Below are 20,537 nucleotides of genomic sequence, written 5' to 3'. Positions count from 1 at the left end.
TTGTGTTAATGCAATAAAATTGTTGAGCAACTTATTCTGTTCTTTGATCTAGAGTAGAAAGTTTGTGTTTCTGCCAGTAATACAAACTAATTCATCAGCTTTATTGTTCAGTAGCAAGTAAGGCTGCCACGATTAGTCGAGTAGTCACGACTACGTCGACTATTAAAATAGTCGACAACTAATTTAATAGTCTCCGCGTCGTTTTTTTTTTTTTACTTAGTTTTTTCTCCCTAAACTGCTGCGGCATCCTCCACTGCTGCATCTGCCTTTCTGTCCTTGACACACTTGCGCAGCGCAGTAGTGGTAATCTGCGTCAACCGTGATGTCACCGGAATTATCAGACGGGCTCTGGTAGGCTATCATGGCTACCCGGCGGCAGCGGAGCTCAAAAGTTTGGGAGCATTTAAAAAAAAACAAAGAAAAATGTGTGCAATGCAAGATCTGCAAGGCAGAACTTGCCTTTCACGGCAGCACAAGTGCGATGCACGAGCACCTGAAAAGGATGCACACAACGACGATGAAGAGGGACAGTCGTCTAGGTAAGCGAACTGGCTAAATAGCTGCTAACATTAGCGTAAACAGCGCTAATTTATATTGATACTAGCTGTAAACGTTGTAATTAGCGATTACGATTTGATTCATTAGCCTTAGCAGCACATATTTCATGTGTTTTTTGTAACGTTATAACAGTGATGTGTTTTGAATAGGAAACGTGTTAACGCTAATGTTTTCTAACGTTATGTTTCAGTGCCAAGAGAGTACGTTCCTCTTCAATGGACGCCTATGTCACAAAGCTACATGTACTCCTCAGCAAGCAAATGTCCTGACTGGGTGAACATGTTGGTCACGGATATGAGACCACTGTCCATGGTGGATGATGACGGGTTTAAAGAGATGATTAAACAGTTCAACCCGGATTATCATGACAACTACCTACCAGGCAGATCCCACTTCACCAAACTGATGGAGAAGAAATATCATGCAACCTTTGAGAAGGTCAGTCTCTCTTTCTCTCTCAATTTCAATGTGATTTATTGGTATGAATGTAATAAAACAATATTGCCAAAGTAACAATAACACAGTAAAATAAATAAATGATTTAATAATTAGCCTAAAAGTTCATAGATCTCTCACTCACTCTCTCCCCCTCACTCACACACTCTCACACTCTCACACACACACACACACACACACACACACACACACACACACACACACACACTCACTCACTCACTCACTCACTCACTCACTCACTCACTCACTCACTCACTCACTCACTCACTCACTCACTCACTCACTCACTCACTCACACACACACACACACACACACACACACACACACACACACACACACACACACACACACACACACACTCACACTCACACTCACACTCACACACACACGTTTATTATTTAACCTACTTGCCTGTATTTGATAACTGAATTATTGAATTAATAAATAAATGTAAAGCTTGATGCATAAACTGACAAATATTGTTATGAAAAAAGATACTGTATATAATTTTCTTCCTAATGCTTACTATTCTTCCAAATCATCTCATGTCTTTAAGGTAAAGGAGACCCTCAGAGGCATCAAAAGTTCCCTCACTCTGACTGCTGATGTGTGGACCAGTCGTGCAACAGAGGCTTACCTTGGTGTGTCTTGCCATTTCCTGACTGAAGATTGGAAGATGAAGACCTTCAATCTTTCCACCATGCCTCTTGAGGAGAGGCATACTGGTGCAAATATAATGACATGGATGGAAGAGGTTTTAGCAAAGTTTGACATTTTGCCCAGAAAAATAAAAGCAGTAGTTCATGACAGTGGTTCCAACATGGCGGCAGCAATGCGACTGCTTGAAGAAAAACATGGATTGGCCTCTATCCGCTGTGCTGGACACACACTCCAGCTAATAGTCAACACTGCACTCAAAGAAAACACCATCAGCAGAGCACTAGGTGCTGCTAGGCAGCTAGTCGAGCACTTTAAGAGAAGCGAGCTGGCTAGTACAAAGTTAAAGATGAAACAGGAGCAAATGAATGTTAAGAAAAATGCACTGGTCCAGGATGTCAGTACAAGATGGAACAGTACATTCCATATGATAGAGAGACTCCTCGAACAACGCTGGCCACTCACTGCCACTCTCTCCGATCCCGAGGTCACTCAAAGGGGGAAACACTACTTCGACTTGAAGCCAGAGCAGTGGGAACTGCTTCAAGAACTGAAGGAAGGGTTGGCGCCTTTTGAGACCGCTACTGTTTACCTTAGTGGACAGCAGTACACAACCATTTCAGGTCTTCCACAGGTGGTCAGAGGGCTGACACGGGCTGTACACCAAAGCCAATTCCAGACAAGCTCAGGGAAATCTTTCATTACCAGTGCAGAAAAAGGGATAACACAGAGATGGGGCAGTGTTTGCACTATCTCAGCCGACAAAGAAAATCCAGTTATTCTTGCAGCGGCCTTGGACCCCAGATACAGAAAACTGAAGTTTTTGACTCCTGAAGATGGCAACAGATTGCAGGGGTATGTTGAAGTGCTTGCTGTACAAGAAAGAAAAACGACTGGGACACAGGATGCAAAACTGCAGAGGGCCAATGGTTCAGGCAGAAAGAGTGCTCTGGAAACCCTCCTTCAGTCTGACACAGACAGTTTGAGTGAAAATGAAGGAGAATCTGAGGAGGACCGCAAGATCCAAGTTGTGATCAGTGAAGTTCGGATGTACTTTGGAGAGGCCACACTCTCTAAAAAGGATGATCCTCTGAAATGGTGGAGTGAAAATGAGGGGCGTTTCCCCACGCTGTCAAAGCTAGCAAAATCCTTTCTGTGCATCCCTGCAACCTCCACCCCGTCTGAGCGGATTTTCTCAGCAGCAGGGAACATCTGCTCTCAAAAGAGAGCAAGCCTTTCGCCTAAACGTGTAGAAATGCTAACTTTCCTGGCTATGAACAAGAGCATTGTGTAGTTTTGGATTATATAGTTAGAGTGTAGGAAAGTTGAATGCACTGAGCAAAAAATGCACTTTTTTAAGCCTTAAGTAGGCCTATTTATTTTTGTGTTGTTAAGGCCAATGCCTTATCCTTTTACTCAGCTGTTCCTGTTTGTACTGTCTACACAGTTAAATAATTGTTTGTTACAAACATATTTCATTAAAGCTTTAATGAACTATCATTTTAATTGTCTTCATTTTTAGTTAGCATATACCTTAAACACTTAAAGCTGAAAGCTAATGATTGTTGTATAAGAGCAGCTGCATGCTGGTGCGATAAGATGTATGTTATGCATTAAATTTACGCATTATCCGATTAGTCGACTAATCGAAAAAAATAGTCGGTGACTAGTCGACTATCAAAATAATCGTTTGTGGCAGCCCTAGTAGCAAGTGAAGTATCCACAGGGTCAAGAAATGAATTTGGTTCTGAATGTCTTTGTCTTACGGGTCAGGATTTACATTCACCAGAAACCTGGTGACCCTGGTCTTATAGAGATCAGCACTAATAAATCAGCTGGAAAATAAGTATTTTAGGAGGATGAAGGTATCGAACCTGCTACCTCTCGCATGCGCCTACAGTATTCTGTCATGTCTGCCAATGTAAGGTGAATATAAGAACAACTTAAGAACAAATGACCAATCACTTAACTCTTACTTTTGCTCTAACTTCTGTGCTCCCGACCAATCACATCCCTCTGTCGGTATTTCTTTTGACCAATCACTCACTCCCTCCAACAATCATGTTCTCCCGCCTCCTGCCCACACTCATGTACTTCCTCCGCTACATTTGTTTACTACTGAGTGAAGATGTTTATTTGTGACGTTCATCAGAGCGAGTGAGGTAAGTTCATGTTTCTGTATTCTTTGACTTCATTTTGATCCATTTAACAAATAAACGCGACACTACTGTGCTTTGAAAACATCTTCATTATCCTTCGTTATCAAAGGAAAGTTTAGGTTGTTTATTGGATAAATTTATAAGACAAATGCGTTCATAATGTATAGTTTGATTGTGAATCTCCTTAGTATGTTCCAATGTTTGTTTTAGTATTTTTTTTAAATGTATGTAATTATCTTTTGTTTGTCACAGAACAAGTTTTTTTTATATTCATTTTTAACTAGTTACATTCAAACCTTAAGTTATTAAACAATGGTTTCCAGCCTCTTCGTCTACTTTTCGTTGTTGTTTAACAGCAGTTCTGTTGTGTTCTCTGCAGGTGAGAGGTGGTTGCACTGATTCAGTTGTGATGCATTTCTCACCTCATCCCAGAAATGTCGTACAAACAGCGAACTAGTCGGTCACGGACATTACTCCCCTGCTCAGTGACAAGACAACGGTTTAGTGACTTTAATGATATTTATTATCTAGCATGATTTCAATGTCATTGATTGATACATGTTTGAAGGGATTCAACACTCAAGGAACCAGCGCTAGCGATGCACACTTCCATACACATCTTGTGGGAAGCCTGATGCGATGGAGGAAGCAGCTCTGGTCCGCTCTCATGCCAGTGCTGTGAGAGAGTCGGTCGGATGGTGCAGCACAAAAACTGATATACACATCACTGCAGTTCTGGAAAGTACACAGGCAAGATACTATTTTTTATCTATTAATACTTTATTGTTTACTATTCCTGATTGTCACTGTCAAATTGTCCTTCATGCAGTCCAGATGAATACATTTGGGAAAATCGCAGGTCAGCACAACTGAAAGAAAAAGTCCTTCGAGCCGGATTTGAACCAGCGACCTAAGGATGTGTGATGTGACCACTACAGTCCTCCGCTCTACCAACTGAGCTATCGAAGGTCATATGTCAGGTGATGTAACACAAAAACAATTTTTCGTCCTAGTTGTCGCTTGAGAGAAAAACACAGGAAATAGTTGAGTAAAAATAAAGTGCTCAGAGTGAAAAAAATCACAATAAAAGCCCATCATAAGACTGTCTGGTCAACTAAGACTAGTGATGTTACCGATTGTGTCGAGGCTTCGAAGCGTGTGTCGAGTAATCCAGGAATTTTTTTCATGAAGCGTGTATCGAGGCGTGTGTTGGTTACGTAGGTGGTGACGTAGTGATGACGTTCGAGGCCTCGCGAACCGAACCGTCACGTGACCAGTTCGGTAATCGCTCGTGAACTTCCCGCGAAACTCAGAATAAAAGTGGCCTCGAAACGCAATGGAAACGAAACATCTCTTGGATTGGCGGATTGTTGACTATAGCAAACTTTGGTTTACTACTAGTATCATGGAACCGGCGAGAAAAAGGCGTTTTTCCCCCGTGTGGCAGCATTTTGAGCAGATCTCTCCTAGAAAGGTATAATGATGTTGGAATATAGGCTGCGAATCACAGCCTGTGATTAATATATTCTCACAGACACATACACACACCCATTATTATATATACTATATACAGTATATATATATATACATATATATATACACACAGACCCATTATTATATTTTATATATACACATATAAAGTATATATATATATATATATATATATATATATATATAAAAGATAATAATGGGTGTATATATATATATATATATATAGTTTCCATTGGACATGCCTTGTACTTATATCCATCTTTTTTTTTTTCATTTTGAAAAGGTGAAGTGTCTGTTGTGTTCCCAGGAAATTGGATACAACAACAACACTTCATCAATGCTGAGGCATTATAGGGCCTGCATGAGAGCTTGGAGACGACCATTTAAATAAAAATGAATAATTATTTAAAAAAAACAAGGTTGTCAAGCACATTTTTTAATATCAGAATCATTTGCGCACAAAGATGCAATGCTCCCAATTGTCCACATGATGGCATGGTCGTGCAAATGAAGCCTCACGAGGCTTTGCTCCAAAGATGAACTACTCGGCTGGGAGGCTTCAGTGCTTCATGAGGCTTCATCTCGCCATCACTAGTGACAGCAGCATGTAATGCAAATGGTTATATTTAGAAGACATGAAACAGCTTTCTTTGTACAACGAGATCAGGGGAGAGCGCGAACGCAGTCCCCCACTACCAGAAATTATGCAGTCGAGATTCCCACATTTGGGGAATTCGCAGGGGTCAGCACAACCTAAAGTGCAATGGCTGAGCCTCGCCCTGGGTGAACCACCTTCTTGATCATGGTATCTCCCCTGCCAGGTAAGTATGAGTTGTACACGCCTGCAGTACTGCAGTGACTCGTGAGCACAACACACACACTCGTGGAGAATAATACAATATAATAGTATTAATACAATCAAATGTTGTTCCTGAATAAAAGCTTCATTACATGTGCGAGAAAATGTACAAACTAAAGACGTTTAAACACATTTACCAGGAAGAATAAGTACTTTACCCAGGATGCATTGCAAGAACAGCGCATAGAGGAGCTCCCCTCCCCCCTCAGGAAAACAACAATCAATAGTCACTTAGCCAAGGTTGACACATCTTTAAAAGATGAAAAGATTGTACCAGCATCAGATACCTCTCACATGCTAAGCGAGCGCTCTACCATCTGAGCTAACCCCCCTCTGGTGGTGAGGTGCAAAACTAAAAACTTCCTAGTTAATGATTTGAAAAGTGACCTAAGGATGCCTGAAGTGACCACTACAGTCCTCTGCTCTACCAACTGAGCTATTGAAGGTCACAGATCCCAAAGTTTCAAACCAGGATTGCAACAAAACTTGTGAACACAACTTTAACAGACAACTGTTTTGTCCTAGTTGTTGCTTGAGAGAACACCATCCATCCATCCATCGTCACCCGCTTATCCGTCGCCTGGTCGCGGGGGCAGCAGCTTCAACAGAGAGCCCGAAACGACCTTCTCCCTCGCAACATCTGCCAGCTCTGACTGAGGGATTCCAAGACGCTCCCATGCCAGTGAAGAGATATAATCTCTTGTTTTATACGTCAGAACTTTTAAATAAGTGAGAAAATAAGTATTCTGGAGGATGCGGGCATCGATCCCGCTACCTCTCGCATGCTAAGCGAGCGCTCTACCATCTGAGCTAATCCCCCTCTGGTGGTTGACTTCTGAACTGCATGGTGTCTTGGACATTTGCGTTCAGGTATTCTTGTCCAGTGAAATTGGTACGATAAAGCAGCCTTCCATCTTACCTGGGTTTCCAGTGCTTGTACTCGGCGTACAACACCAAAGCCCAGTTTTCATTTCTGGACCCTTAGACAGAGTCTCTTTGGTTCAGAAATCATTGCCCAGTTCCTTCTTATTGTTGAGCATCTTAACATCCTTGTTCCTTTTCACTTCCGCTTCCGGTGAGCCTTTGATCGGCTGCTTGAACGTAAGCTCCTGCAATAATTGCCAAAAACAGTCGTTTTAACGACTATTTGTCCGGATATTATGCTCATATCACTAAAGATATGTCTCAAGCATCTCGGATCTATGATCGTGATGCTCTTTTCAACATCAGAGAGTCGATGGAAGATTATAACCGCGACAGTTACCAACGTCCGGTGAATATGTTTCCGGCTCCGCTTCTCATCGACTCGGACTCTGTGGAATATCGTTTGATCTCTCGGGTACCGGGCGATTTCCACAAGGGATCGAGTCGGGCTGGAGTAGAGGTCAGGATTAGGCGCGCAGTCGCGATCGCTCGGAACAACTCTGACGTCATCGAACGTCATCGATGTTTGATCGACATCCCTCTCACTGTGTGTGATGACACATCAGCGCTGCCGTCTGTCCAGACCTCAACGAAAGGTGGTAAGATTTTTTCTTTTCCTCTCTTTAATTCGACTTTTACAACCGAGTTGAACTTCAGTGACAGCTGGTACCCACGTGACCGCTGTTCGCTTCAAAAGATCCCGCTCTGCGCGCCTATCAGTGACGCGGCGTCGTCAGTGACGTCATCGGTGCTGAATGTGGGACTTCTTAATGTTCGCTCCATTACTAATAAATCCTTTATTCTTAATGATCTTTTCACAAGAGTTAATTTGGATTTATTATGTCTTTCTGAGACTTGGCAGAGAGAGGAAGAGTTTATTCATCTGAACGAACTCTGTCCAGTAGGGAGCGCTGTCCTGGGGAAGCCTCGCCTCTCTGGTCGTGGGGGAGGTCTTGCTACTGTTTTTAGGGAGAGTTGTTCTTGCAAAGTGATTCAGACACAGGAATTCACTTCTTTTGAGTCTCAGATGATCTTGGTTGGTTCTACAAGACCTTTCTATTGTGTGTCAATCTACCGTCCGCCTGGTCCTGCGGCGATGTTCTTGAAAGACTTTAGTGACTTCTTATCTTCCATTATTCAGATGGAATCTGTTCTTATTCTTGGAGACTTTAATCTTCATGTTGATGACGTCACATCTTGTTCTGCTAAAGAACTTTTAACTTTAACTGAAGCCTTTAATTTTGAGCAACATGTTTCTGAACTCACTCATCAAAAAGGCCACATTTTAGACTTAGTTTTTACTCTTGGCCTGAACATTTCTAATGTATCTGTACATGATGTCCATCTGAGTGATCATTCTCTTGTCTTGTTCAACCTGGACTTCATCCCTGAACCTAAGCCTTTGAAAGTTAGGTCTCAGAGGCGTGTCATCTCAGCCGATACTGCAGACAGTTTTTCTGCTATGTTTGACCGTCTTTCCTTTGATGACTGTCCAGATGTGGACAGTTTGATTCACTGTTACACTGATCATTGTATTGAAATACTGGATCAAGTGGCACCTGTTAAATCGAACTTGAAAATACAGAAAAAACGGTGCCCTTGGACAAATGAAGATCTCCTGAGTCTGAAGAGACTTTGTCGAAAGACTGAGCGTCTCTGGAAGTCTACTAAACTTGAGGTGCACAGACTTCACCTCAGGGATCTGTTGACTTCTTACAATGAGATGGTAGAAACTGCTAGATCTGATTACATCAGAAAACTGGTAGCAGCAAATAGGAAAAACCCCAAAGTTTTGTTTGACACGATTAATTCTCTCGTGTCTCCTGCTCCTCAAATCACGCCGGTCTTCTGTGAAGCTGACAGCAATGCATTGTTGAGATTTTTCATTGACAAAATTAAATTGATCAAAGAGAAAATCTCTCCCCCTTTGTTGGGAACCCCTACTGTCTCTGAGCCCATCTCCTCCTCTTGGTCATCCTTCACTGCTGTATCTTTGGGTGATATTTCAGCACTAGTGAACAAGATGAAACCCTCCTCTTGCTCAGATGACGTCCTTCCTTGTAGGCTTTTTATCAAAGTATTTGATGTAATTGGCCCCTGGGTTACCAATATGGTGAACCTCTCCCTTTCCACAGGGGTTTTTCCCAATGCATTTAAACATGCCATTGTGGAGCCTCTGCTCAAAAAACCAGGCTTAGACCCAACTGACCTCAGTAATTTCAGGCCTATTTCTAAGCTCCCTTTCTTGTCCAAGATCTTGGAGAAGGTGGTGTCCGAGCAGCTGTCTTTGTTCCTGGATCAGAGCGACATCCATGAGAAGTTTCAGTCTGGCTTCCGTAAACATCACTCTACGGAGACAGCTTTATTGAAAGTGTCCAGTGACATCATGATGTCGGCTGACTCTGGTAAATTCACTGTTCTGGTTCTCTTGGATCTGTCGTCAGCCTTTGACACAGTTGATCACCAGATCCTGCTGAGAAGACTAAGGGATGAAGTGGGACTGTCTGGGTCTGTGTTAGAATGGTTCTCATCTTACCTTTCTGGGCGCAGTTTTAGTGTATCTGCCAATCAAATGAGGTCTGAATCGGCAGATCTGTTGTGTGGAGTCCCTCAAGGTTCTGTTCTGGGTCCTTTATTGTTTTTGCTGTACTTGATTCCCCTTGGTAAAATCATTCAGAGATTTCCAGATGTTTCTTATCACATTTTTGCTGATGACATCCAGCTCTACTGCTCTTTTGATCCAACTGAGCCCCAAAGGCTGAACAGCTTAGTCAATTGTTTGCTAGAAATCAAACAATGGCTGAGTGAAAACACTTTACAGCTTAATGTGGACAAAACTGAAACTCTGGTGATTGCTCCTGATGATAAGATTCCAGGGTTGAGTCAGTACTTGGGTGACTTAGGTCAGTCTGTCAAACTGAGCCTGAGAAACCTGGGTGTTGTATTTGATAAAGACATGTCTCTTGTTCAACACTGCAGAAAACTGACCAGAAACTGTTTCCTTCAACTGAGAAAAATCTCTAAACTTAGGAAAATGTTGTCACAACATGATCTGGAGCTTGTAATCCATGCGTTTGTTTCTTCTCGTCTGGACTATTGTAACAGTTTGTTTTCATGTCTTAACAAGAAGGATGTGTCTCGTCTGCAGTTGATTCAGAACTCTGCAGCGAGAATTCTGACTCGCTCAAGTAGGAGAACTCACATTTCTCCGATCCTTAATACTCTTCACTGGCTTCCAGTTTCTTTCAGGATCAACTTTAAAATTCTGGTTCTTACTTTCAGAGCTATTCATGGTCAGGCTCCTCCTTACATCACTGATCTGATCCAGCCTTACACCCCAGCTCGGTCTCTGAGGTCTGTGGATCAGAATCTACTTATGGTTCCACGCACACGGCTCAGGACCAGAGGAGAGAAATCTTTTCAGGCTGTTGCTCCTAAGCTTTGGAACAATCTTCCTCTCTCTTTGCGCTTGATGGAGTCTACTGACTCCTTTAAGAAACATCTTAAGACGTTTCTATTTGTTCAGGCTTTTCCTTGAATTTCTCGAACTCCTGTGTTGTTCTCGGTGTTGTCTTGATCTTTGAAGTATGTACTGTTTTGAGTATTGTTTTGATTGTTAAAGCGCTTTGTGACCCTGGTCTCGAAAAGCGCTATATAAATAAATATTACTTACTTACTTACTTACTTACTTTGTGTTAATGCAATAAAATTGTTGAGCAACTTATTCTGTTCTTTGATCTAGAGTAGAAAGTTTGTGTTTCTGCCAGTAATACAAACTAATTCATCAGCTTTATTGTTCAGTAGCAAGTAAGGCTGCCACGATTAGTCGACTAGTCACGACTACGTCGACTATTAAAATAGTCGACAACTAATTTAATAGTCTCCGCGTCGTTTTTTTTTTTTTACTTAGTTTTTTCTCCCTAAACTGCTGCGGCATCCTCCACTGCTGCATCTGCCTTTCTGTCCTTGACACACTTGCGCAGCGCAGTAGTGGTAATCTGCGTCAACCGTGATGTCACCGGAATTATCAGACAGGCTCTGGTAGGCTATCATGGCTACCCGGCGGCAGCGGAGCTCAAAAGTTTGGGAGCATTTTAAAAAAAACAAAGAAAAATGTGTGCAATGCAATATCTGCAAGGCAGAACTTGCCTTTCACGGCAGCACAAGTGCGATGCACGAGCACCTGAAAAGGATGCACACAACGACGATGAAGAGGGACTTTCGTCTAGGTAAGCGAACTGGCTAAATAGCTGCTAACATTAGCGTAAACAGCGCTAATTTATATTGATACTAGCTGTAAACGTTGACATTAGCGATGACGATTTGATTCATTAGCCTTAGCAGCACACATATTTCATGTGTTTTTTGTAACGTTATAACAGTGATGTGTTTTGAATAGGAAACGTGTTAACGCTAATGTTTTCTAACGTTATGTTTCAGTGCCAAGAGAGTACGTTCCTCTTCAATGGACGCCTATGTCACAAAGCTACATGTACTCCTCAGCAAGCAAATGTCCTGACTGGGTCCATACTGAACATGTTGGTCACGGATATGAGACCACTGTCCATGGTGGATGATGACGGGTTTAAAGAGATGATTAAACAGTTCAACCCGGATTATCATGACAACTACCTACCAGGCAGATCCCACTTCACCACACTGATGGAGAAGAAATATCATGCAACCTTTGAGAAGGTCAGTCTCTCTTTCTCTCTCAATTTCAATGTGATTTATTGGTATGAATGTAATAAAACAATATTGCCAAAGTAACAATAACACAGTAAAATAAATAAATGATTTAATAATTAGCCTAAAAGTTCATAGATCTCTCACTCACTCTCTCCCCCTCACTCACACACTCTCTCCCCCTCACACTCTCTCTCTCTCTCTCTCTCTCTCTCACACACACACACTCACTCACTCACTCACTCACTCACTCACTCACTCACTCACACTCACTCACTCACTCACACACTCACTCACTCACTCACACTCACACACTCTCTCTCTCTCTCTCTCTCTCTCTCTCTCACACTCACACACTCTCTCTCTCACACACACTCACTCACTCACTCACTCACACACACACGTTTATTATTTAACCTACTTGCCTGTATTTGATAACTGAATTATTGAATTAATAAATAAATGTAAAGCTTGATGCATAAACTGACAAATATTGTTATGAAAAAAGATACTGTATATAATTTTCTTCCTAATGCTTACTATTCTTCCAAATCATCTCATGTCTTTAAGGTAAAGGAGACCCTCAGAGGCATCAAAAGTTCCCTCACTCTGACTGCTGATGTGTGGACCAGTCGTGCAACAGAGGCTTACCTTGGTGTGTCTTGCCATTTCCTGACTGAAGATTGGAAGATGAAGACCTTCAATCTTTCCACCATGCCTCTTGAGGAGAGGCATACTGGTGCAAATATAATGACATGGATGGAAGAGGTTTTAGCAAAGTTTGACATTTTGCCCAGAAAAATAAAAGCAGTAGTTCATGACAGTGGTTCCAACATGGTGGCAGCAATGCGACTGCTTGAAGAAAAACATGGATTGGCCTCTATCCGCTGTGCTGGACACACACTCCAGCTAATAGTCAACACTGCACTCAAAGAAAACATCATCAGCAGAGCACTAGGTGCTGCTAGGCATATAGTCGAGCACTTTAAGAGAAGTGAGCTGGCTAGTACAAAGTTAAAGATGAAACAGGAGCAAATGAATGTTAAGAAAAATGCACTGGTCCAGGATGACAGTACAAGATGGAACAGTACATTCCATATGATAGAGAGACTCCTCAAACAACGCTGGCCACTCACTGCCACTCTCTCCGATCCCGAGGTCACTCAAAGGGGGAAACACTACTTCGACTTGAAGCCAGAGCAGTGGGAACTGCTTCAAGAACTGAAGGAAGGGTTGGCGCCTTTTGAGACCGCTACTGTTTACCTTAGTGGACAGCAGTACACAACCATTTCAGGTCTTCCACAGGTGGTCAGAGGGCTGACACGGGCTGTACACCAAAGCCAATTCCAGACAAGCTCAGGGAAATCTTTCATTACCAGTGCAGAAAAAGGGATAACACAGAGATGGGGCAGTGTTTGCACTATCTCAGCCGACAAAGAAAATCCAGTTATTCTTGCAGCGGCCTTGGACCCCAGATACAGAAAACTGAAGTTTTTGACTCCTGAAGATGGCAACAGATTGCAGGAGTATGTTGAAGTGCTTGCTGTACAAGAAAGAAAAACGACTGGGACACAGGATGCAAAACTGCAGAGGGCCAATGGTTCAGGCAGAAAGAGTGCTCTGGAAACCCTCCTTCAGTCTGACACAGACAGTTTGAGTGAAAATGAAGGAGAATCTGAGGAGGACCGCAAGATCCAAGTTGTGATCAGTGAAGTTCGGATGTACTTTGGAGAGGCCACACTCTCTAAAAAGGATGATCCTCTGAAATGGTGGAGTGAAAATGAGGGGCGTTTCCCCACGCTGTCAAAGCTAGCAAAATCCTTTCTGTGCATCCCTGCAACCTCCACCCCGTCTGAGCGGATTTTCTCAGCAGCAGGGAACATCTGCTCTCAAAAGAGAGCAAGCCTTTCGCCTAAACGTGTAGAAATGCTAACTTTCCTGGCTATGAACAAGAGCATTGTGTAGTTTTGGATTATATAGTTAGAGTGTAGTAAAGTTGAATGCACTGAGCAAAAAATGCACTTTTTTAAGCCTTAAGTAGGCCTATTTATTTTTGTGTTGTTAAGGCCAATGCCTTATCCTTTTACTCAGCTGTTCCTGTTTGCACTGTCTACACAGTTAAATAATTGTTTGTTACAAACATATTTCATTAAAGCTTTAATGAACTATCATTTTAATTGTCTTCATTTTTAGTTAGCATATACCTTAAACACTTAAAGCTGAAAGCTAATGATTGTTGTATAAGAGCAGCTGCATGCTGGTGCGATAAGATGTATGTTATGCATTAAATTTACGCATTATCCGATTAGTCGACTAATCGAAAAAAATAGTCGGTGACTAGTCGACTATCAAAATAATAGTTTGTGGCAGCCCTAGTAGCAAGTGAAGTATCCACAGGGTCAAGAAATGAATTTGGTTCTGAATGTCTTTATCTTACGGGTTAGGATTTACATTCACCAGAAACCTGGTGACCCTGGTCTTATAGAGATCAGCACTAATAAATCAGCTGGAAAATAAGTATTTTAGGAGGATGAAGGTATCGAACCTGCTACCTCTCGCATGCGCCTACAGTATTCTGTCATGTCTGCCAATGTAAGGTGAACGTAAGTACAACTTAAGAACAAATGACCAATCACTTAACTCTTACTTTTGCTCTAACTTCTGTGCTCCCGACCAATCACATCCCTCTGTCGGTATTTCTTTTGACCAATCACTCACTCCCTCCAACAATCATGTTCTCCCGCCTCCTGCCCACACTCATGTACTTCCTCCGCTACATTTGTTTACTACTGAGTGAAGATGTTTATTTGTGACGTTCATCAGAGCGAGTGAGGTAAGTTCATGTTTCTGTATTCTTTGACTTCATTTTGATCCATTTAACAAATAAACGCGACACTACTGTGCTTTGAAAACATCTTCATTATCCTTCGTTATCAAAGGAAAGTTTAGGTAGTTTTTGGATAAATTTATAAGACAAATGCGTTCATACTGTATAGTTTAATTGTGAATCTCCTTAGTATGTTCCAATGTTTGTTTTAGTATTTTTTTTTAAATGTATGTAATTATCTTTTGTTTGTCACAGAACAAGTTTTTTTTTAGTCATTTTTAACTAGTTACATTCAAACCTTAAGTTATTAAACAATGGTTTCCAGCCTCTTCGTCTACTTTTCGTTGTTGTTTAACAGCAGTTCTGTTGTGTTCTCTGCAGGTGAGAGGTGGTTGCACTGATTCAGTTGTGATGCATTTCTCACCTCATCCCAGAAATGTCGTACAAACAGCGAACTAGTCGGTCACGGACATTACTCCCCTGCTCAGTGACAAGACAACGGTTTAATGACTTGAATGATATTTATTATCTAGCATGATTTCAATGTCATTGATTGATACATGTTTGAAGGGATTCAACACTCAAGGAACCAGCGCTAGCGATGCACACTTCCATACACATCTTGTGGGAAGCCTGATGCGATGGAGGAAGCAGCTCTGGTCCGCTCTCATGCCAGTGCTGTGAGAGAGTCGGTCGGATGGTGCAGCACAAAAACTGATATACACATCACTGCAGTTCTGGAAAGTACACAGGCAAGATACTATTTTTTATCTATTAATACTGTATTGTTTACTATTCCTGATTGTCACTGTCAAATTGTCCTTCATGCAGTCCAGAAGCCCACATTTGGGAAAATCGCAGGTCAGCACAACTGAAGAAAAAGTCCTTCGAGCCGGATTTGAACCGGCGACCTAAGGATGTCTGATGTGACCACTACAGTCCTCCGCTCTACCAACTGAGCTATCGAAGGTCACATATCAAGTGATGTAACACAAAAACAATTTTTCGTCCTAGTTGTCGCTTGAGAGAAAAACACAGGAAATAGTTGAGTAAAAATAAAGTGCTCAGAGTGAAAAAAATCACAATAAAAGCCCATCATAAGACTGTCTGGTCAACTAAGACTAGTGATGTTACCGATTGTGTCGAGGCTTCGAAGCGTGTGTCGAGTAATCCAGGAATTTTTTCATGAAGCGTGTATCGAGGCGTGTGTTGGTTACGTAGGTGGTGACGTAGTGATGACGTTCGAGGCCTCGCGAACCGAACCGTCACGTGACCGTTTCGGTAATCGCTCGTGAACTTCCCGCGAAACTCAGAATAAAAGTGGCCTCGAAACGCAATGGAAACGAAACATCTCTTGGATTGGCGGATTGTTGACTATAGAAAACTTTGGTTTACTACTAGTATCATGGAACCGGCGAGAAAAAGGCGTTTTTCCCCCGTGTGGCAGCATTTTGAGCAGATCTCTCCTAGAAAGGTATAATGATGTTGGAATATAGGCTGCGAATCACAGCCTGTGATTAATATATTCTCACAGACACATACACACACCCATTATTATATATACTATATACAGTATATATATATATATATATATATATACATACATATATACACACAGACCCATTATTATATTTTATATAGACACATTTAAAGTATATATATATATATATATAGATATAAGAGATAATAATGGGTGTATATATATATATATATATATATAGTTTCCATTGGACATGCCTTGTACTTATATCCATCTTTTTTTTTTTTCATTTTGATAAGGTGAAGTGTCTGTTGTGTTCCCAGGAAATTGGATACAACAACAAAACTTCATCAATGCTGAGGCATTATAGGGCCTGCATGAGAGCTTGGAGACGACCATTTAAATAAAAATGAATAATTATTTTTAAAAAAAAACAAGGTTGTCAAGCACATTTTTTAATATCAGAATCATTTGCGCACAAAGATGCAATGCTCCCAATTGTCCACATGATGGCATGGTCGTGCAAATGAAGCCTCACGAGGCTTTTCTCCAAAGATGAACTACTCGGCTGGGAGGCTTCAGTGCTTCATGAGGCTTCATCTCGCCATCACTAGTGACAGCAGCATGTAATGCAAATGGTTATATTTAGAAGACATGAAACAGCTTTCTTTGTACAACGAGATCAGGGGAGAGCGCGAACGCAGTCCCCCACTACCAGAAATTATGCAGTCGAGATTCCCACATTTGGGGAATTCGCAGGGGTCAGCACAACCTAAAGTGCAATGGCTGAGCCTCGCCCTGGGTGAACCACCTTCTTGATCATGGTATCTCCCCTGCCAGGTAAGTATGAGTTGTACACGCCTGCAGTACTGCAGTGACTCGTGAGCACAACACACACACTCATGGAGAATAATACAATATAATAGTATTAATACAATCAAATGTTGTTCCTGAATAAAAGCTTCATTACATGTGCGAGAAAATGTACAAACTAAAGACGTTTAAACACATTTACCAGGAAGAATAAGAACTTTACCCAGGATGCATTGCAAGAACAGTGCATAGAGGAGCTCCCCTCCCCCCTCAGGAAAACAACAATCCACAGTCACTTAGCCAAGGTTGACACATCTTTAAAAGATGAAAAGATTGTACCAGCATCAGATACCTCTCACATGCTAAGCGAGCGCTCTACCATCTGAGCTAACCCCCCTCTGGTGGTGAGGTGCAAAACTAAAAACTTCCTAGTTAATGATTTGAAAAGTGACCTAAGGATGCCTGAAGTGACCACTACAGTCCTCTGCTCTACCAACGGAGCTATTGAAGGTCACAGATCCCAAAGTTTCAAACCAGGATTGCAACAAAACTTGAACACAACTTTAACAGACAACTGTTTTGTCCTAGTTGTTGCTTGAGAGAACACCATCCATCCATCCATCGTCACCCGCTTATCCGTCGCCTGGTCGCGGGGGCAGCAGCTTCAACAGAGAGCCCGAAACGACCTTCTCCCTCGCAACATCTGCCAGCTCTGACTGAGGGATTCCAAGACGCTCCCATGCCAGTGAAGAGATATAATCTCTTGTTTTATATGTCAGAACTTTTAAATAAGTGAGAAAATAAGTATTCTGGAGGATGCGGGCATCGATCCCGCTACCTCTCGCATGCTAAGCGAGCGCTCTACCATCTGAGCTAATCCCCCTCTGGTGGTTGAGTTCTGAACTGCATGGTGTATGGAAATTTGCATTCAGGCATTCTTATCTGGTGAAATTGGTACGATAAAGCAGCCTCTATCTCACTTGTACAGTGTACATTTTAGGACATCGTCAGGTATCAGACCAAACGGCTTCATCCTTCAGATGAAGCAGCCTCAGAAAAACATCCGTCAGACGAAGCAGCCTTAGGCTTTAATACATCTTACTTATAAAGAACATTAGATAGATAGTTTTCTTTATCTGAGTTCGGAAATTCACAATTCAAGCAGAAGATTTACAGATGAACACGTTTAAAAAAATTAAAAGGCAAGAATACAAAGTTTTGCTAACTTTGGGAATGTACATAGTCAGGAATCAGACCAAACGGCATCAGAAAAACCTCCGTCAGATCGAACTTTGTCAACCTTCAAAATAAAAGTCCCCAGACAAAACTACATCAGATAGCGTCTGGGAAAAATAAGCGAACCATTTTATTGCAAATTGAACCGGAAGTGCATGTGATAACGAAGTGATATTAGACAAAACGACATCAGATAGCATCTGGGAAAAAAATCACCGGACCATTTTATTTAGAATAAAACCGGAAATACATGTGACGTCACATGTCAAAATGCCATCGGATTTTGTAGTATTGTTATCACATGAATTTTTGTTTTCAGCACCATTTGCTCTTCCATGATCTTTAGTAGGAAGTCTGTTTTCCTTCGAGTAAGATAAATGTTTGTATGTACTTTATAGTTTAGTAACAAGTGGTATCCACAGGATCAAGAAATGCATTTGGTTCCCACGGTCTCTGTCTTAGGGTTTTGGCTTCACAGTGTTAGGATTCACCAGCAACTTGGTGACCCTGGTCTGCTTGTCCGAAAATGTCTTCGGTAGAAGCAGAGAGCCAAAAATCTTGTACAAGGCCTTCACAAGGTCATCAACTTCATAGCAGGGGTGTCAAACACACCCAAAGGGCATAGATGCAGGTTTTTGTTACAATTAGTCAATTAAACATGAGATAAAGAATTAAGTATCGGCTTAAATTGCATCACCTGACTGAGAATCAACTGGTTACAGTCTCCAGTCACCCTTTTGGCTTAAATATATGTGCTTGAATGGTTGGATCCAAAATCATCTCAGCGTGTTGCTCTACAGGTTTGACACCTGTGCTTCAAAGTTTTAGAGCGAGCGCTCTACCATCAGAGCTAATCCCCCTCTGCTGGTTGACTTCTGAACTGCATGGTGTCTTGGATATTTGAATTCAGGTATTCATATCCAGTGAAATTGGTACGATAAAGCAGCCTTCAATCTTACCTGGGTTTCCAGTGCCTGTACTGGGCGTACAACACCGAAGCCCTGAGCCTCTTTGGTTCAGAAATCATTGCCCTATTCCTTCACATTGTTGAGCATCTTAACATACTTGTTCCTTTGTGGCAATGCAATAAGATTGTTGAGCAACTTATTCTGTTCTTTGATCTAGAGTAGAAAGTTTGTGTTTCTGCCAGTAATACAAACTAATTCATCAGCTTTATAGTTCAGTAGCAAGTGAAGTATCCACAGGGTCAAGATTACAGTCATGCAAACATGAGTTACAGAATGTATCGGCATAAGATTGCATCACCTGACAGAGTTACAATCAACTATTTACAGTCTTCACTCACCCTTTTGGTTTAAATATATGTGCAAGAAACTTCAACGCAGCATGTATTGAGTTCCCATTTTTTTGTCAAAAAGTGGAGGGTAAAACTCATGTAGGGCTCAGTGGTTCGACTGGACCACATGTCGGTGGTGCTAGCTTAAAAAATCCACTTCACTCAGTTCTGCCTTTACAGTCTTGACACAAGTTTCATACGCCTCTGGGATTGCAACGTGTGTGAAGTACGTGTGAGAAGGCACTTGATATCTTTATAAGATCCAAAAAGCCATCATTACACACTGAATTGACTGAAAGTATGCTTTTTGCGATTCATCGCGTAACGGCTGCGGTTAGCACTTTGTGTTGCTTTGAATTGTTTTCATAAGGAGTGACAGAAGCAAACGATGCATTTTATTACGGTTTTTGAAGTTGCCTTCCGCTTTCCCATCTTTACCAGAGTTGTTGACTGATATTATTTGTAAAAGGACCTTGTGGTGGTTCCTAAGGTGGCTGTGTGAATTTGTAGTGTTTCCCGTCGTTGTTTCTACTGTTTTGGGGATTTGTCGTCTGAATTGAAACCTAAATATTTCTAGTTCCCTGAGGTAACGTGTCTCCTTGGTATACGTTGCTCGCAGATTTCATCGCCAGTTCCCACCTGTGCTTCAAAAGTTTAACTGGTTTTTTGTTTTAGAGACTTTTAAATAAGCAGGAAAAGTATCCAGATAGCTTTTCTGGAGGATGCGGGCATAGATCCCGCTACCTCTCGCATGCTAAGCGAGCGCTCTACCATCTGAGCTAATCCCCCTCTGGTGGTTGACTTCTGAACTGCATGGTGTCTTGTAAATTTGCATTCAGGCATTCTTATCCAGTGAAATTGGTACGATAAAGCAGCCTTCGATCTCAGCTGTACAGTGTACATTTTAGGACATCGTCAGGTATCAGTCCTTCAGATGAAGCAGCCTCAGAAAAACATCCGTCAGACGAAGCAGCCTTAGGCTTTAATATATCTTACTTATAAAGAACATTAGATAGATAGTTTTATTTATCTGAGTTCGGAAATTCACAATTCAAGCAGAAGATTTACAGATGAACACGTTTAAAAAAAAAAA

General features: G+C 41.7%; 3 protein-coding genes and 6 non-coding genes across 9 annotated transcripts in view; 3 read left to right on the top strand and 6 right to left on the bottom strand.

The window, feature by feature from the left end:
* Positions 1 to 20,537, top strand: part of LOC148067142 (E3 SUMO-protein ligase ZBED1-like) — a 60,733-nt gene that overhangs the window by 24,119 nt on the left and 16,077 nt on the right. The window lies entirely within an intron of this gene.
* Positions 362 to 2,966, top strand: LOC148067157 (E3 SUMO-protein ligase ZBED1-like). The gene is made up of 3 exons (XM_087806361.1): positions 362 to 539; positions 749 to 996; positions 1,572 to 2,966. The coding sequence occupies exons 1-3, from the start codon at positions 362 to 364 to the stop codon at positions 2,964 to 2,966; spliced, it is 1,821 nt and encodes a 606-aa protein (XP_087662487.1).
* Positions 4,471 to 13,959, top strand: LOC148067153 (E3 SUMO-protein ligase ZBED1-like). Its single transcript, XM_087806360.1, has 3 exons — positions 4,471 to 4,509; positions 11,546 to 11,800; positions 12,362 to 13,959. Exons 1-3 carry the CDS (start codon positions 4,471 to 4,473, stop codon positions 13,754 to 13,756), a joined length of 1,689 nt encoding a protein of 562 aa, XP_087662486.1. The 3' UTR covers positions 13,757 to 13,959.
* trnay-gua (transfer RNA tyrosine (anticodon GUA)) lies at positions 4,714 to 4,800 on the bottom strand. The gene is given in 2 exon segments: positions 4,714 to 4,749; positions 4,764 to 4,800. It is a non-coding gene; the product is annotated as a tRNA-Tyr (tRNA).
* LOC148067155 (U1 spliceosomal RNA) lies at positions 5,987 to 6,151 on the bottom strand. The gene has a single exon (XR_015713272.1). It is a non-coding gene; the product is annotated as a U1 spliceosomal RNA (small nuclear RNA).
* On the bottom strand, positions 6,929 to 7,001 carry trnaa-agc (transfer RNA alanine (anticodon AGC)). The gene has a single exon. It is a non-coding gene; the product is annotated as a tRNA-Ala (tRNA).
* On the bottom strand, positions 15,502 to 15,588 carry trnay-gua (transfer RNA tyrosine (anticodon GUA)). Its single transcript is given in 2 exon segments — positions 15,502 to 15,537; positions 15,552 to 15,588. It is a non-coding gene; the product is annotated as a tRNA-Tyr (tRNA).
* Positions 16,782 to 16,946, bottom strand: LOC148067151 (U1 spliceosomal RNA). The gene has a single exon (XR_015713271.1). It is a non-coding gene; the product is annotated as a U1 spliceosomal RNA (small nuclear RNA).
* On the bottom strand, positions 17,722 to 17,794 carry trnaa-agc (transfer RNA alanine (anticodon AGC)). The gene has a single exon. It is a non-coding gene; the product is annotated as a tRNA-Ala (tRNA).

This window comes from Callionymus lyra, chromosome 13, assembly GCF_982586985.1.
Source record: "Callionymus lyra chromosome 13, fCalLyr1.hap1.1, whole genome shotgun sequence".
NCBI lineage: Eukaryota > Metazoa > Chordata > Actinopteri > Syngnathiformes > Callionymidae > Callionymus > Callionymus lyra.
The sequence above is the reverse complement of the archived record's forward strand: the minus strand, read 5'-3'. Positions and strand labels throughout refer to the sequence as shown.

What these genes read in the sequence shown, in the direction of transcription:
- LOC148067153 (XM_087806360.1), top strand. Translation starts at nt 4,471, where the DNA reads ATGGAGGAAGCAGCTCTGGTCCGCTCTCATGCCAGTGCT. An exon ending in TCCGCTCTCATGCCAGTGCT is followed by an intron (nt 4,510 to 11,545) that starts GTGAGAGAGTCG and finishes GTTATGTTTCAG; the next exon opens with TGCCAAGAGAGTACGTTCCT. An exon ending in ATCATGCAACCTTTGAGAAG is followed by an intron (nt 11,801 to 12,361) that starts GTCAGTCTCTCT and finishes CATGTCTTTAAG; the next exon opens with GTAAAGGAGACCCTCAGAGG.
- LOC148067157 (XM_087806361.1), top strand. Translation starts at nt 362, where the DNA reads ATGGCTACCCGGCGGCAGCGGAGCTCAAAAGTTTGGGAGCATTTAAAA. An exon ending in GAAGAGGGACAGTCGTCTAG is followed by an intron (nt 540 to 748) that starts GTAAGCGAACTG and finishes GTTATGTTTCAG; the next exon opens with TGCCAAGAGAGTACGTTCCT. An exon ending in ATCATGCAACCTTTGAGAAG is followed by an intron (nt 997 to 1,571) that starts GTCAGTCTCTCT and finishes CATGTCTTTAAG; the next exon opens with GTAAAGGAGACCCTCAGAGG.